This window comes from Scyliorhinus canicula, chromosome 12 (genome assembly GCF_902713615.1).
Source record: "Scyliorhinus canicula chromosome 12, sScyCan1.1, whole genome shotgun sequence".
Taxonomy (NCBI): domain Eukaryota; kingdom Metazoa; phylum Chordata; class Chondrichthyes; order Carcharhiniformes; family Scyliorhinidae; genus Scyliorhinus; species Scyliorhinus canicula.
This window is the reverse complement of record NC_052157.1, coordinates 28,519,123-28,537,142: the sequence shown is the minus strand read 5'-3', so window position 1 is coordinate 28,537,142 and position 18,020 is coordinate 28,519,123. Positions and strand designations below refer to the sequence as shown.

The window sequence follows — 18,020 nt, the reverse complement described above, 5'->3', positions numbered from 1 at the left end:
AATTCCAGTAATTTGTCAAGCATGATTTCCCTTTCGTAAATGTCACATTTGTCCACATTACACTGCACCTGCAATGCACTTGCCCACTCACTCAAACTTGTCCAAATCACACTGCAGCATCTCTAAATCGTCCTTGCAGCTCACCCTCCCACCAGCTTTGTGTCATCTGCAAATATAGAGATATTACATTTAGATCCCTTTTCTAAATCATTAATATATATATTGTGAATATCTGGGGTCCCAGCACCGATCCCTGTGGTGTCCCACTAGTCACTGTCATCCATTTGTAAAAACACCCATTAATTCATACTCTTTGTTTCCTGTCTGCTGACCAGTTTTCTATCCATCTCAATACACTAGGCCTTACCCACGCGCTTTAATTTTTACACACTAATCTCTTACGTGGAACTTTGTTGAAAGCCTTCTGCAAGTCCAAATAAACCACATCCACTGGCTTCTCCCTCGTCAATTCTTCTAGTTACATCCTCGAAGAATTCCAGTAGATTTGTCAAGCATGATTTCCCTTTCGTAAATTCATGCTGACTGTTTTCCAAGTGCTCTGCTAGTAAATCTCTTATAATGTACTCTAAAATTTGCCCCATTACTGATGTCAGGCTGTCTAGTCCAAAATTCCCCTTCTCTCTACCTCCCGTTTGAAGTAGTGGGGTTAAAATAACTAACCATCAATCTGTACAATCTTTTCCATATTCTATAGAATCTTGGGAGGGCCAGTAATGCATCCAGTATTTCTCGGGCCACTTCAAGTACTCTGTATATAGATTATCAGGCCTGTGGTTTTATCAGCCTTCAATTCCATCAAAGTCCCCAACACCATTTCCCAGATTTCTTTCAGTCCTCCCCTCTCACTAAACGGTGTTCCCTGACATTTCTGGTATGTTACTTAAGTCCTGCTTTGTGAAGACAGAATTAAAATATGTACTTAGTTGATCAGCCTTCCCCATTATAAATCACCCAGTTTCTGACTGTAAGGGACCTATATTTGTCTTCAACAATCTTCTTCTCTTCACATACCTATAGAAATTTGTAGTTTTTATGTATCCCACAAGCTTACTCTCTTACTCTACATTCCCGTTCACAATCAATCCCCTGGTCCTCTTTTGCCGAATTCTAAACTGCTCCCAATCCTCAAGCCAATTTGTATGCCTCTTCCTAGGATCTAACCCTCTCTCTAATTTCCCTTGTAGGCCATGGTTTGGTCACCTTTCCAGTTTTACTTTTGCAACAGGCAGCAACGAACAATTACTGCAGTTCATGCACGTGCTCTTTGAATGTTTGCATATCCACGATTATCCCGTTTAGTAACTTTTCCCAATCCACCCTAGCCAACTTGAGCCTCATACCATTGTAGTTTCCTGTATTAAGATTCAAGATCATAGTCTCACCATCAACTACGTCGCCAATTATTCCTTTCTCATTACACAACACACTCTACATGGTTCCTCCACGTATTGTTCCAGAAAACTATCCAAAATAAATTCCAGGAATTCCTCCTCTTACGGTATCGGTACCAATTTGATTTGCCCAATCTATATGCAGAATAAAGTCACCCATAATTATCGATATTCCTTTAATGCATGCGTCTCTAATTTCGTTAATGCCTTTCCCAACATCGCCACTGCAGTCTGACTGTCTATATAACCCCCACTAACTTTTATTGCCCGTTGGTGTTTCTCAGCTCTATCCGTAGATTCCTCATGGAAGCTAATATCTTTCCTCCCAATTGATACAATTTCCTCTTTAACCAGCAATGCAACTTCACCGCCTTTTCTTTTTTGTCTTGCCTTCCTTTTAAAAAATGTTTTCCAATTAAGGGAAATTTAGCTTGGCCAACCCACCTATCCTGTATTTCCTTGAGTTGTGGCGAGTGAGAACCATGCAGACACGGGGAGATTGTGCAAACTCCACAAAGACAGTGACCCGGGGCTGGGATTGAACCTGGATCCTCGATGCCAGGAGACAGCAGTGCTAAGCACTGCGCCACTCTGCCGCCCGTCTTGCCTTCCTAAATACTGAACACCCCCAGATGTTCAGTTCCCACCCCTGGTCACCTGCAGCCATGCTCCATAATCCCAACCATATCAGACCGTTTTACATCTATTTGCGTGATCAATGCATCCACTTAATTGTACAGCTCTGCGCATTAAGGCACAAAGCTTTAAGGCTTTTCTTTTTAACATTACTTGCTCCGTTCCGAGTATTTTTTCACTGTGGTACTGTTTGATTCTGGATCTTGATTGCTCTGCTTATCACTTTTGTTTTATTCGTTCCTCCTTCTCTTTGACTCCTGTATAGGTACCCACCCCACTGCCATTTTAGATCAAAGCCTCCCCAACCACCCTCGCAAATATTCCCCCGAGGACATCAGTCCTGATTCTGCCCAGGCGCAACCCTCCCAGTTTGTACTGGTCCCACCTCGCCCAGAACCGGTCCCAATGTCCCAGGAATCTGAAAACTCTCCACATCGCACCAAGTCTTTAGACACGCACTCATCCGATATATCCTATTATTTCTACTCTAACTAGCACATGGCACTGGTAGCAATCCTGAAATCACAACCTTTGAGGCCCTACTTCCTATCTCACTATATTCTGCTTTTGGAACCTCACCCCTTTTTTTTTTTACCCATGTTGTGTACGACTACTGGCTGCTCACACTCCCCCTTCAGAATGTCCTGTAGCAGTTCTTTGAGACATCCTTCACCCTCGCACTTGGGAGACAACATACCATCTTGGAGTCTTGCTTGCAGTCACAGAAACACCTATCTATTCTCCTTGCAATGGAGTCCCTTGTAATTATTGCATTCCCACACTTTTTATTCCTGCCCTGGGCAGCAGAGCCAACCGTGGTGCAATGAATTTGGCAGGTGCGGCTTTCCCTGCAAGGCGATTCCCCTCAACAGTATCCAAAGCTGATCAACTAAATACCGTTTTTTCAGGGGAATAGTAACAGGAGGTTCCTGCATAGTCCATTTGCTCTACCTGGCGGTCACCCATTCCCTTCCTGCCAGAGGACTCTTTAGCCTGCAGTGTGATCATCTTTCTATCTGTTCTATCCATGATCCTTGCCACCTCACAGATGCTCCACTGGGCCCCAAGCCGCCACTCCAGCTCTGAACCCCGGCTTTTAGGAGCTGCAGCTAGAGACACTTCCTGCGCACATGCTGGCCCCAGGTACTGGAAATGTTCCCATCTTCCCACATAGAGCAGGAAGAGCACTCCATGGCTTTGAGCTCACCTGCCATGACATGCCCCTTTAAATTAAATATTTTGGAACATACTCAATACCAAATAATATTAATTACTCTAGGGCCATTCTTCCCAGCTCCTCGTTGTTACAGAATAAAGATAGCCCGTTTTAATCGATGAACCACAAAATAAGGCCTTAAAAACTATAAGCAATAATAGTAAATACTTACTTGACTGCTCTCACAGTACTCAAAGGATCACCAAGTGTCGCCTCATTCCCAAACTCCCTCAATCACAAACTACAACTTAAGTACTCCACTGCAGCCCAAAGCAACAATGCAGTACAGACCAAGTCAGCACTTTAAGTTGGCCTGCTTTTATTATTCTCTGAAAACCTGTTTAAGCCAGTATCTAATTAAATTGTTTTAGCTGCAAGCAGAGCCCGTATAAACTCGGTTTTAAAATTGGCCTTAAACTTGCCTTCTTTCAACCGAAAGAGAAACGTTTAGTTAATTACCAAATTAAGGAGAGTTCAGATAGAAATGAACCCTTAAATTTCCTCAGTCACCAAACTTTAATTTAAGCACTCTACTGCAGCTCAAAGCAACACTCCAGCGCAGACCATGAGCAAATTTCCAATCTAACAATACAATTCCCACATCGAGCGTTTAGAAAGATTGCTCAACTTTTTTTAAGCAACACAGAAAGTCCAATTTCAACTCACAGCCAACAAGTGTTTGACCATTTAAAATCATAACTTTAGAAAGTAATTGAATATTTTAAAATGGTTCTGAAACTATTAAATGTTGGTGCCCTTATCAAAATATATTAGATTTTGGCAAGACTTGGATGGGGAGAGGTTGTTTCCCCTGGTTGAAGAGTATAGATCTAGGAGGCAAATATTAGATCGAGGAGGAATTCCTGCACTCAGAAGATTGTGCACCATTGGAATTTTCTAGCCGAGGGATGTGGATGCTCAATTATTATTATTCCAAAAGATTCAAAATGAATTAAGGAATTGGGGGTTGGACAGGAAAGTGAAGCTGTTGTCAGATCAAAGATCAGCCATGATTTTGCAGAATGGTGGAATTAGGCTCAAGGGGCTGCAAGGCCTCCTCCTGCTCCTATTTCTAATATAATCTTAAGTCTGCTTGCAACATGATAATGTTAAAGTCAGCCATAATTATTAAATGGAAATAAATACAAGATGATGGGTAGGGAAGGAGGAGCCGGGGATAATAAAAACAAGATTTAATAAAGTGATTAATTTGACTTTTATTAACTTATGGATAACTGACTTTCTCTTCAACTCCAAAATCCGTTTCTACTCCGAATGTCTCTGCGGTTGCGATCAATAAGCATTTTCTTTCTCACTGCCTCCACAAATTACTCAAGATCTATTATTTATAATATTATTTAATCACAGTCTGGGCATTGCATACAAGAACATCATTTATTGCCCAGCCCTAATTTGTGAGCAGTCGTCTTGAATAGAACTGACTGGCTCAATGGACCATTTCAGAGTGCAGTGTCAACCACATGGCTGTGGGTCTTGAGTCACACAGGCCAAAGTGGGTAAGGACAGCAGATTTCCTTCCCCAAATGACATTAGTGAATCAGATGACTTTTTTCCTAACAATCTGATTGTTTCAGAAACAACATTTTTATTTCTGATTTATTTAAATTAAATTCCCTAGCTGCCATGGAGGGTTTGAAGTCGTGCTTCAGGATCATTAGTCCAGACCTCTAGATCACTAATAATGTTACAGCTAGTAACATAATGGCTATGCTACTGTACCATGTGCTAGCTGGAGCTCAGAAATGTTTCTAAGAGTCCGTTGAAATACAGTCAATTCTAGGTTTGAATTTACAACTATCTGTCTTCACCACACTTAAGTCATCCCACCAATCACCATGCCTATCTCACAATTTGAGTGCAAAGTGAAAAAAAAAGAAAACATTTAATGTTCTGGGCTTTTTTAATAAGATGGCCTGAAAATGTATAAGTAAGTTCGAAGTAGGTTTCAATCTGCAACCTGGTCACCAAAAATCAATTAAACTTGTCACGAATTAGCAATTATTTGTGAATTTTAAGACATAGTTCCATCTGAAATGCACAATTAATATATTGCGTATGGTAGGGCATAAAGATCCTGGCTACAAAATATAATCGATATTGGAGATTTGCCTTTATTTGAATAAAAACTGCAGTACGCCCGATGAACGATAGGGTAAAGGTAAATATATCGGCCTGTAACTTCCTGGCTCCCCAGCCTCAGTTTTGGTGCGCGGGGGGGGGGGGGTTACCGGAAACATGCTCTGGGGAATCCCTGTCTCAATTTACGCAGCAATTGGCCAGAAGGGCTAACTTCCCCTGGATAATTGCGCTGAGAGCCATACGGCAAAGCAATTTAAATTACTAACTTTGTATGGTGTTGCCAGTGTTGTGATAAGTTACTCAGAAATAATTTTTAGATATAAAAGCACTTCTAATATCAACATAACTCTTATAAAACCCAGACTGACCCCACGAGACTTCCTGACACCTGGTAACCCCGGTGTTCCTTCCCACTCCCACAGCACCAACCCCCATCTCCCCAAACTTGGCTTTGATATTTCTCCACGGCCAGTTATTTTCAATGGACCGTTAAACTCACCTGAAGAGCGCATCCTCCTTCGCTCCATTTCTTTTGAACGCCGATGTTGGAGCTGGGGACCCACTGCACTGCCCGAATCTGACCCGGTCTTAGTCAGCCCGGTTGGGTGAGACAGGCACTTAAGTATTTCAGCTTAGGTAAGCGGGTATGGGATGGCAATTTGATGGTGACTGCCACTCTAAGGAAGCTACGGCCCATAGTACAAAGCTGGACAAGTCTGTGGTGAGCCGGTTGCCGCCAGAAAGACCGGGTAATTGTTGAGTGGGAACATTCAATTCATGGCCTAGGAAAGGGATGTTAAGAATCTGCCAGGGTTTCCAAATCTGCTTTTCCAGAACTCTTACAGGAAGCAGAATTTGTTTCAGTGTAACGCCCTTCATGGCAAAATAAGTTAGTGTGTGGGGGCTACAGGATCCTAGGCTTTATAAATAAGGGAGGGATAAAAAAAAGCATGGCAGTAATAGTAAAAACTTTCACAAAACATGGTTTGGAAGGCTCAGTTTGAATAATGTGTCCAATTCTGCACACCACACTTTAGGACGATATCAGGCGCTTGGAGAAGATGTATTTGTTCTTTCATGTGATGTGGGCATCACTGGAAAATCCAGCATTTGTTGACCATTCCTAAATACCTGTTGCTTACTAGACCATTTCAGTGGACGGTTAAGAGTCAACCACAATGCTGTGGTTCTGGAGTAACATATGGGTCAGAACAAGTAAGGAAGACAGATTTTATCTAAAATTATATCAGTGAACCAGGTGGCCTTTTCTACAACAATTGAAAGATAAGAGTCGAGCCTCTTATTTTCAATTGAATTTAAATTCCACCATTGGACTGGGTCTCTGGATTTTTAGTCCAGTGACATTACTACTACACCACCATCTTCCCCGTTTACTAGATTTATTAGAATGGTACAAGGAACTTTGGTTAAGTGGAGAAATTGGGATTCTTTTGTCACACAGTAGAAAGAGGATTTAACAAAGGTGTTCAATATTACAAAAGGGTTTCAAAAATAGTTAGTTACTGGCAGGTGAGCTGATAACTAGAGAACACAGAATTTAAAATATCTGAAGCAAAGATCAGAGGGTGGATAAGGAGAATTATTTTTGTAGCAAGTTATGACAATCTGGAATGCACTGTCTGAAAATAGCAGAAGCAGAGTCAATAGTTACTTTCAAAAAGGATATGTAATTGAAAAGGAAAACAATTAAAAGGCAATGTGGAAAACAAGAGTGGGACTAACTGGTTACTTCTTGCCAAGAGATGACACAGGTATGCACAAGCTGAATGTTTCTAAGAAAAATGGCTACTTGTGGATACATATTGGAAGACTTGTTACGTCTATGGAGCCGTAGTTTAATTAGACAATGCCTTCAGAATGAGCGAGGAGGAAAAGGGAGAAATCTGAATTTTAAAAGAATCAGTGCACAAATGTTTCCTTTGAGATCCTCTGTGCAATATTTTGGCGAAAGTATTTCAAACTCAAGTGATACTTTGTGTGGAATAAATTTACATACATTTGGATCCTTCATTACAAATTCAGTAGGCCTTACATTTCACGTCATCTTGAAATATGGCATTGGGAAATATCTTAATTAAAGCAGGTTTAACTGGGCACCCGAAAGCCTAATATTTATTATTTTTCATTCAGCTGTTCATCACATAAATGCACAAAATTTTGTATTTACCTTGCCATTACCATCCTCTTCTGTGCTGACATCACCACCAGCGTCATCAGTATCCTGCCTTTTTCCTTAAAATAAAACAATAGTTTATCCCATGCACTGAGCTGCACAGATCACCGCACTTCCCTAGAGTAATCGCTTAGTAAAAAGATCTAATGGTTTGTGGAATGGTACCAAAGCACCACAGAAAAAAATTACTTCAGCTTTTTTTTCAAAGCCAGGAATGGAAGAAAACAAAACTTAGCAAAAAAAAAACACAACCTATTCTGGAGTATCACAAGATCAATGAGTTAGGAATTTCACATACTGCCAGCTTTTGATCCTATCACCTAATATCTCCTTATGTGGCTCGGTGTTTTCAAATGCTCCTTTGAACTGTCTTGGGACATTTCAATATGTAAAATATACTTCATAAACACAAGTTGTTGCAAGGCAGAGCTGATATTTTGTATACTTAGATTCTTTCCCCTAAAAATAGGGGAAAAACACTATTCGTCAGTCTCACTTCTGGTAATTAAATATCGTAGTGAAGGAACAAAGTTATTTGAAGCAATTGGTCTAGCGAGTAGTATTTAGAAAATCTGTCACGTTAACAGAAAACCAGTTGAAAAGTGGCAAACAAATTCTGATTGTATAAGAGCTATACTGTGAGACATTTTGTTAGTGCTCACGGATAAGGAGAAAACAAATAAGAGAACACAATACTGGAAAGAGAGTTCATCCAAGAAGAATCTGTCACTTTCTGTAATTGAGGAGAAAACATATCCATCAATTTCACTGAGCACAACCAATTAAGAATTATTCATGAAGGCCTGCCTTCTCAATCTTTCCCCTCGTCCAAGGTGCGGTGATCCTCGGGTTAAGCCACCACCAGTCAGTTCTCCCCCTCAAAAGGGGAAAGCAGCCTCTGGTCATCTGGGACTATGGCGACTTTACTGTACCTATTAATTTAATCTACGCAGTAATGTTTGATTACATGTTTCTTCACTACTCCAGCTGGTCGCAGCCTCTAACAGGAAAGAATTTTGACCCTTTAAACGATGACAGCAGCATTTTCGTGCGGAGATGAAAATAGAACAGAACATTTGCAGCTTTTCAATTTACAGTTTTAAGTGTTGGCAACACAATTATTGCCCATCCCTAAATGTCCTGGAGGAGGTGATGTCGTGGCACATTCTTGAACTGCTGCAGTGGATGTGGGCATCGCTGGCTGTGCCAGTATATATTGCCCATCCCTAGTTTACCTTGCACAGGTGGAGATGCTTTCTTGAACAGCTGCAGTCCCCGAAGTGTAGATATAGCCACGGTGCAGTTAGGGAGGAAGTTTCAGGATTTTGACCCAGTAAGTGAAGGAACAACCACATATTTCAAAGTCGGATAGCGAGTGACTTAGTGGTGTTTCCAGGTATTTGCTGCCCACGTCCTTCTAGATTGTAGCGGCTGCGAATTTGGAAGCCGCTGCCTAAGAAGTCTTGATGAGTTCCTATAGTGAATCTTGTAAATGGTACACTGCTGCCACTGTTTTGTCAGTGGTGGAGGAATTGAATGTTCGTGGAAGAAGTATCAATCAAACAGGCTGCTAATTCTTGCAGAGTGTTGAGTTACTTCAGTGTTATTGGAGCTGCACTCATCCAGGAAAGGGGAGAGTATTCCATCACACTTCTGACTTGTGCCTTGTAGATGGTGGACAGGCTTTGGGGAATCAGGCGAGTTACCACACAATTCATAGTTTTTGGCCAGCTCTTGTAGTCACAGTATTTATATATCCAGTCCAGTTCAGTTTCTGGTCAATGGTAACCCCCAATATGGTGATAATGGGGGATTCAGCGATGGTAATGCCAATGAAAGTCATGGGGCGATGGTTAGATTCTCTCTTCTTGGAGATACATAGAACATACAGTGCAGAAGGAGGCCATTTGGCCCATCGAGTCTGCACCAACCCACTTAAGCCCTCACTTCCACCCTATCCCCGTAACCCAATAACCCCTCCTAACCTTTTTGGTCACTAAGGGCAATTTAGCATGGCCAATCCACCTAACCTGCACGTCTTTGGAATGTGGGAGGAAACTGGAGCACCCGGAGGAAACCCACGCGGACACGGGGAGAATGTGCAGACTCCTAACAGACACTGACCCAGCGGGGAATCATACCTGGGACCCTGGCGCTGTGAAGCCACACTGCTATCCACTTGTGCTATCGTGCTGCCCTAATGCCTGATGGTCATTACCTGGCACTTGTGAGACTTTAACATTACTTTACATTTGTCAGCCCAAGCCTGGATATTGTCTAGGTATTGCTGCATTTGGGCATTGATTGCTTCAGTATGTGGCAAGTTGTGAATGGTGCAGGTACACCCATAGTGTTGATCAGGAGGGAGCTCCAGGATTTTGATCCAGTGACAATGAAAGAATGGCGATATAGTTCCAAGCCATGGTGCTGTGAAACTTAAGAGGACAACTTGCAGTTTGTGGTGTTCCCATGTGTCTTTGTCCTTCTAGGTGGGTGTGGAAGGTGTTTTTGAAAGAGGCTTGGCGAGTTGTTGCAATTAAGATAGCACTGTGCTAATGGAGGTAGGCATGAATATTTAAGGCAATGGATCAATACCAACCAAGCACTGTTTTTCCCTGTTCAGTCTTCCCGTACCAGCCTCCCCGGACAGGCACCGGAATGTGGCGACTAGGGGCTTTTCACAGTAACTTCATTGAAGCCTACTCGTGACAATAAGCGATTTTCATTTCATTTCATTTCCTGACCGTTGTCAGAGTTGCACTCATCCAGGCAAGTGGAGAGTATTCCGCCACACTCCATACTTGTGCCTTGTAAATGGTGGGCAAGCTTTGGGGAGTCAGGAGATCAGTTACTCAGTGCTGAGATCCCAACCGCTGATCTACTCGTGGCCACAGCATTTACATGGAATGCCCAATTCCGTTTCCAGTCAATAGTAACCCGAGATGTGAATGGTGGGGCTTCACCACTGGTATTGTTGTAGCACTTCATAGGGAGATGGCTAGATTCTCTCTTGTTGGAGATGGCCATTGCTTGACACTTGTGTGGCATGAATATTACAAGCCACTCATCAGCCCAATCTCCAGAGTTGTCAGGTCTTGCTGTATATGAGCATGGACTGCTTCAGTATCTGAGGAGTCGTGAGTGGTACCGAACACTGTGCTACCAACAAAGATCCCTACCGCTGGAAGGTCATTGATGAAACACCTGAAGATGACCACACCGTAAGACACTGTCCAAGCAACTCCTCTTGTAAGATCTTGAAGCAAAGATGAATGACCTATGTAAACCAAAAACATCTTCCTTGCTGTAAAGTACGTCTCCAGCCAATGCAGATTATCCCCAATTCTCACTAACTTCAGTTTTGCTGGGCTCTCGAATACCATACTCCGTCAAATGCTGCTTTGATGTCAAGGGCAGTCACACTGACCTCACCACCAGAATTCAGCTTTGTGTCCAGGTTTGGACCAAGACTAATGTGGTCAAGAGTGGAATACCCCAGGCAGAACCCAACTGAGCAATGGTGAGTATGTTATTGCTGTGCATGTGCTGCTTCGCCAGCCCTGTGAATGATATCTTCCACTTCTTTGTTGATGATTTATAGTGAGTTGATGGGGTAGTAATTGGCAGGATTGGATTGGTCATACTTTTTGTGAACATGACATACCTGAGGATTTATCCATTGTTGGGTAGGTGCCCGGTTTGTAGCTGTACTGGAACAGCTTGGATAGTGACTTGGTTGGTTCAGGAGCAGGAGTGCTACATACCCAAACCATAAAAAGGAAACCTTATAATGCAGCTACATTTTAGTGCAACATCTTTGTTCATCGCCGAGAGTAATTGAATGAGCGGCAGCCAGAGGCATGCTCTATTTCCCCTGAGCTCATGCTGCCCCATGCTCCTGTAGTGCTTTCTCCATGCTCTTCCAATGCTGCTGCCAATGGGAGACTCTGCAGTGAGAAGTAAATATACCCATCTCACCGACATCTGTAAGTAAATACCCGTTTCTTTAAAAGCATTATATTAAAACACTTTATAAACAGCACATTCATATCATGCATAATATACAGATTATAATTTAGAGCGAAATAGTCCTTAATTTGAAACATTTCAACTGGAGTTTGACAGTTACTGTGCTACATTGACCACAAATCAATGATTCCTGTACTAAATCTAACAAATATGTATTGGAATTGAATATTAATTTGAATACAATCCCAGTGGAAAACTGTTTATATTTGTTCATTATCTAAACTTTTCATTCCCTCAATCATTCTCTGGCTCCTCTGTTCTGCATTATTGCCTGCAAACAATTTTTTTAAAGGTTACTACAGTCAAACTGACAAAAGAATATAGAAATTAACCTGAAGTTATTCTTCTGAAAATGTTCTATTTTACTGCAATCAGTAAATACCCTTTAACCAAAACATCCAGTTGAAGTTCTAACCATCCAGTAATGAGTGGCGGTTGACAACAAATGAAACGAGACAGCTCCATCAACATGCCTATTTTCAGTAATGGGGGAGTCCAACAATACAATCATCTTCAGCCAGCAGCACTGAGTAGATGGCCCTTCTCTGCCTCAGAGAATACTGATACATCCCAGCCTACAGATGTCACAGATAGCAGCTTTCAGCCAATGCAATTAATTCCCCATAATATCAGAAAACTGGACACAGCAAAGTTGGCAGGTATCAACAACATCCCAACTATAGTAAAGCTAAACTAGTACAGCACTGGTATCCAACATAGGAAATTCATTAATAGTACATTAAAAGGACAAATTGGGTATCATCTGACTGGTCGATCATCATTCAATCATTCTAGAAGTGATGGATGACATCACTAACAGTATTAAAGCAGCACTTGATCATCAATAACCTCCTCACTGATGATCAGTTTGCCAACAAACCCGGGTTCTAGATCTCAATTTAGACTTGGTCCCAACATGGGACACAAAAGCTGAATTCCAGGGGTGAGCCAAGAGTGACAATCCTTGCAAAATGTTAAAACGTCACATGCCCAGGATGGTAGTGAGTGAGAACAAGCCGGTCTGTCAGTGCAAGAGCCCAGAGACTGGAGTGAGCCAGACACATACTGACCCTACTTCTCCTACTCCCTCCCCAAAAACCTATCCACACAGCAGACTGGTAGAAAGGAAAAGCCCAGGCTGATAGGCAACCTGCTTCTGACCACTTTTGTATGGATTCCATCAAGGCCAGCTTGGAGTGTGCCACCAGAGACAAATGCAAGGTCAAGTGTTGGTTAAATCTTCTGTCTCAGTCCCCACCCCTTCCTTGATGACTAGGACTTGGGGTCTGTTGTCTCCAACTGCTTCTTACACAGGAAAACAAAAATTATTTGATTGGTTAGCTCTGCTCTTGGCACTTTAAAAAGTTTTATTTATTATATCGATCTTGTTAAAAATTCATGTTTAATGTTGTGTCAAACCTCATCTTCACGGAATATCATCAACCCCTTGAGTGAATAAAAAATTGGAATGTGCCCCCTCATGTGAAACAGTCAGATAACCATGTTGAAACATAAGATTCTGAGGGGGCTTGACAGAGTAATGTCAAAAGAACATTTCCCTTTGTGGAGGAATCTAAACTTATGAGATGAAATATCATGCAGGAATGGGTGCAGTTGCCACTCAAGAAGCTCAACGCCATCCAAGACAAAGTAGTCCACTTCACAGACATCTTATCCGCAAGCCGAAATATCCACCCCAACTCACCAAAGGCTTCTTCAGCAGCACTTATGCAATTCTACAACTACTGTACTACCACCTAGCACACGGCCAATCATTATATGGGAATGAACGGCACCACCTCAAAAGATCTCTACATTTCATCATACCTCCAAGAACAACATTTTTGCTAAGAAAATACAAAAAGATGTTAAAAAAAAACTGAATCCTTCCTGTGCAAAATTCTACAGCGAAAGTTAGTAAATGGACTACCTTTGCTTTTAGGTGTTTTCTTTGAAACACTATCGGAAACGAGCTGCACGTTATCAGGATCACCTCCCTCCTCTTCTATTACCTGTTTTGATAAAGTAATGTTTGCAAGTTTTTCTTTGAAGCTTCTTTATCAGCAATTCTTAATGGAAAACATAAAATTATGAATTATACTGAGAAAATTGACAAGAGTTCTATATTTCTGAAGGCATTGTAAAAGTTGTTATGCCAATTAAATGCAGCTTTCAAGCAACAGCGATTAATTTGAAAGACAAACATTTATGTGCAACCCTGTAATTTATCTAAACTAAGTTTGTACTTGGTGAAACTACTACTAGCTGGAATTATGTACACTAATCCAGCGACTAACCCACTGAAAATGGATTTGGACATGAATGGCATTCAGCTTTAGTCATCCGACAATTACATGTACCCCAACAATTGGATCAATGAAGCCAAATACTGGTTAATAGCCAAAGAAATGTATTTGTTGGCTCTATGTCCTAACAAAAATTATGAAAATGTTTTCATTTTAAAAGTGTTATTCATCCGATCACGCCAATGAGAAAATGGGCAGTTTTTGATCGTTAAAGCATAAGTTTTTATTAAAAAAGGAAAGCTTTAACCGATCAATTGAAAGGCGTCAGCCAACCGTCCATTGAAGAAATCGGGGGAATCTTTTCCCATATACAACAGCACTAAAAACAAATATTCTTCATGAATCCAACGGCATTTGATATTTATTTTTACAGATGACCGCGGCGGAAAATCTTGCGCATCGTCTGTCAATGCGAATCACCCGACACGGAACAGACCTCAAACGTTTTTAACCGTTATGACAGAATTTAAGTCGCTGAGATTTGTTTGTGAAACATTAAACATATTTAGAGAAGCAGCAGCGGCGGCCATTAAGATGCGTGCGTATGGGGGGTGAATAGGTTTCATCCGAGGCCTAAAGGTATCGGCGGTAAACCGCGGCGGCGCCGACACTCTCTACTCCGTGACTTTAACGGCTTCTCACACCTGCTTCAACCTTGCGATCAGGACAGTTTTAACGCCACTGATGTCCAGATTCCGCCGCTTGAGTTCGGATTTGAGATCGACGACACGCAGGTCTGTGATGCGCCGGGCCTCGGTGGGGCTGGGAACGGCAGCCATTTTAGGCGTCTTCACCAAGCGAGCTGGAGCTCGAGCGTTCAGACTCCGCCCCCCCAGGTCCCATTCCCGCCCCGCGGCTCCGCCTCCGTGACGGACCCGGATGGACATGCTCCGCCTCCCTGACGGACCCGGATGGGCATGCTCCGCTCCTCTCAGCCACTCCCCGCGGGACCCGGATGTCCACACCCCGCCATTAGCAAGAGCCCGGATGCGAGTCGTTGCCGTTGGCGGCGCGGTTGTGTTTACGGCGGGAACGGTGTCTGTAGCCCGGGGAAACAAGCGGGAGCGCGGATAGCGTTAAACACCAGTGCAAAAGCCCTCTCCGTGAGGGCTTCTTAATTTACACACGGTGCCAAAGCTGCCGTGATTTAAACCCATGGCCCAATTCTAAATATACTGAAGAATTGCGATGGCGCCTATTTCGTCGCGTTGTTCCCTACTTTGACGAAGGTCAACGATCTGAAATGTCCCGAACTAGGGGGATTAAAAAAATATTTAGCGGTATAACCCCATTTCAATTGCCGAATCACAGCGTCTTGTCGGTTGGACCAAAACATTGAAACGACAACCGTTCTTTCACGGAATATTTAGTGCGGAGGAAAACCATTCGGCCCATCAAATAAGTAATGGCTCACAAAGCATGCTACCTCGTCCCACACCTTGTGCCGCAACCTTGCACGTTCTCTTCAAATACCAATGGCCTTTTGGGTACCTCGACGAAACCTGCCTCCACCACCCCCAGGAAGTTTGTTGTAGACTCCAATTATCCTTGGGGTGAAAAGTTTTCCTTCCATCACTTTTAATCCTTTTGCCAATTGCCCTCTATGATTCTTGATGCACTCTTGGGTGGGAACAATTTCTCACTACTTACCCTGTCCATACCCCTCACGATATTGAATGCTCTCAGCCTTCTTTTCTCCAGGGAAACCCGTCCCAACCTCTTCAATCTATCCTCACAGCTACAGTTGATTATGCCTGGAATCATTCTTGCAAATCTGTGCTCTCCAATGCCTTCACATCTTTAAGTGTGGTGCCCAGAATTGGATGCAGTAGTCCACGAAACCTAATTGTACAAGTTCAACATGACCTTACTCTTGTACTCAATGTCCCTATTAATAAAGCCTGAGTTACCATACACATTATTAATTGCTCTCCCAACACACCCTGTCAGCTTGTGTAACATAAAGAATCTCAGAATTTACAGTGCAGAAGGTGGTTATTCACCCCATCAATTGCACTGACTGTTTAGCACAGGGCTAAATCGCTGGCTTTGAAAGCAGGCCAGCAGCACGGTTCAATTCCCGTAACAGGCGCCGGAATGTGGCAACTAGGGGCTTTTCACAGTAGCTTCATTTGAAGCCTACTCATGACAATAAGCGATTTTCATTTCAAGAGCACTCTACCCAAGCCCACCTCCACCCTATCCCTGTAACCCCACCAAACCTTTTGGACACAGGGCAATTAACCATGGCCAATCACCTAACCTACACATCTTTGGACTGTGGGAGGAAACCCACTAGGCACAGGGAGATGTGCAGACTCTGCACAGACAGTGATCCCAGGAATCGACCCTGGAGCTATGAAGCAACTGTGCTAACCACTATGCTACCGTGCTGCCCTGAGGTCACTCGGTTCCTGATCCCTTAAAAGAGCTTCTCTGTATTTTGCACTGCCCCTCCATAATCTTGCTGTCAAAATTAAGCAACGTATATCTGACCAAATATCGGCTCTGTCCTGTTTGTCTCAATGTTTAAATTGAGTGCGTTAAAAATGTATGCGAAATCACTGTGGGTTATTTTTAACCATGTGAAGAGGCGCTATGCGGAAACAGGTTGTTGTTACATGAATGCTGGCGAGATCGCGCAACCGCCATAATTTCCCGGTCTAAAAGCGGTTTTGTGGAAACAAAAGTCACCGGCGGCGATAAGTGAGAGACGCCAAAAAGGTAGGCACGGTTCTTCCGTTTAACCCACAGAGGCAGAGATAGAGGAATATCGGTCGGGAGGTGCAGCGTGGTCAGCATTCGGAAGGGCGAACAAAGCCGGCGTCGTAAAAGGCTAAGCGCCGCAAAGCGGATTGCAGGCGGGGTGTCGTGAGGAGTTTTCTCCTCCCGGAAAGCGGGAGCCGGCCTGCGTCGTAAGGAGGAGGTGCGCCGGAAAGCAGGTGCGGGGCTGTGTCGCAAAAGCGGAGCTGCCCCGTCCGATGCATTGAGCAACCCCGGGGCTCGAGCAGCGAAGCTTCGTCGTTGAAAGGAGAGAAGGAAGAGGGAGGGGGTGGCGTGTGTAAACAGGAGGCTCTTTATAAAAACAAAATCTCTCAGAAGAAATGCCCGAATAAGGCCTAGTGGGAAATAATGCGCGGCGGCCGGCACCTTACACTGAAGAAGCTTCGGTAAGCTCTCGAGGCTCTTCGCCGTCTTTTTTCTTTGGGGGGAGGGGGGGGAATGGAAGGAGAGGGTGGGGGACAATTTTAATCTTGTTTAACATAAACCCCCCCCCCCCCTTCCCAGCCGGTTAAAAGAAAAAGTGATTATAAAGTCCCGGCCTGGTCAGCGTATTTCGAGCTGCTGACGTTTATATACCCCCCCCCCCCCCCCCCACACACACACAACTCCCCCGCACAATTCACTCCATAGAGGGGAGGGAGGCAGAAGTTTGAATCCCCACTGCAATCTTTTGATCTCGCCACTCTCTTTTCTTGCAGTTTTTATTTTTAAATCATTGCATACGGGTTTCGATATCAAAGAGGGTGGTTGCCAGGGAGAGATTGGAGGATTCTCAGCGACAATTGAATCGCCTGTGTTGATTGATTTGAGGACTCTGCAGTGGACTTTCTCGAGGAGCAGAGAATGGGGGGTCGAAGGGGTGGATCCTTTCTGCCTGTCCGCCTGCCCCCCTTTTTCCCCCTATGTTTTTACAATTTCAGCATTCAGCCTCACAGTCAGGTTGTGTCGCCTGGGAGAATGGAGGATAGATACCCAGTTTAGGTTTGGTGCTGCAGCAGATTATTCCACCTCCTGGAGCATGCTTCAAAATGGTCTTTCTTGTCAAGGCTTGGAATTCAACATTTTCTTATTCTCTTCCACGTGATTTATATTGCTTGGCCCATTTCCATCAGGCAATTTGTACTTCGAAATAGTAGTGTCACTTGCATGCACATTTTTAAATATATGATTCGAAAATGAAGTTTTGGGGATCTAGACCTAAAGTTGAGTCTAAAAGAAACTGTAAAATAATGGACTTGCAACACCCAGTTAAAATTCTTGATGGTGTAATGGGGTTAATGTTTACAAGTTTAATTTGTAACAGCCAATAATTGTGACGAAAGCTAGATGTGCGCACTTTGAAT

The 18,020-nt window shown here is 43.2% G+C and overlaps 2 protein-coding genes across 4 annotated transcripts in view; one reads left to right on the top strand and one right to left on the bottom strand.

Moving 5' to 3' along the window:
* sltm (SAFB-like, transcription modulator) overlaps positions 1–14,742 on the bottom strand; it is a 69,451-nt gene extending 54,709 nt beyond the window's left edge. For all 3 annotated transcript variants that reach the window (XM_038813232.1, XM_038813233.1, XM_038813234.1), the window contains exons 1-3: positions 14,538–14,742; positions 13,518–13,599; positions 7,553–7,617 (exon numbers count right to left, since the gene is read on the bottom strand). In XM_038813232.1, coding sequence (XP_038669160.1) covers positions 7,553–7,617; positions 13,518–13,599; positions 14,538–14,672 — 282 coding nt within the window. In that variant the 5' untranslated portion in view covers positions 14,673–14,742. The remainder of the gene's footprint in view (positions 1–7,552; positions 7,618–13,517; positions 13,600–14,537) is intronic.
* Positions 14,743–16,796: 2,054 nt separating this feature from the next.
* Positions 16,797–18,020, top strand: part of rnf111 (ring finger protein 111) — a 162,140-nt gene continuing 160,916 nt past the window's right edge. Inside the window, 1 exon segment of the mRNA XM_038813235.1 lies at positions 16,797–17,063. The gene's annotated coding sequence lies outside the window, so the exon portion shown is untranslated.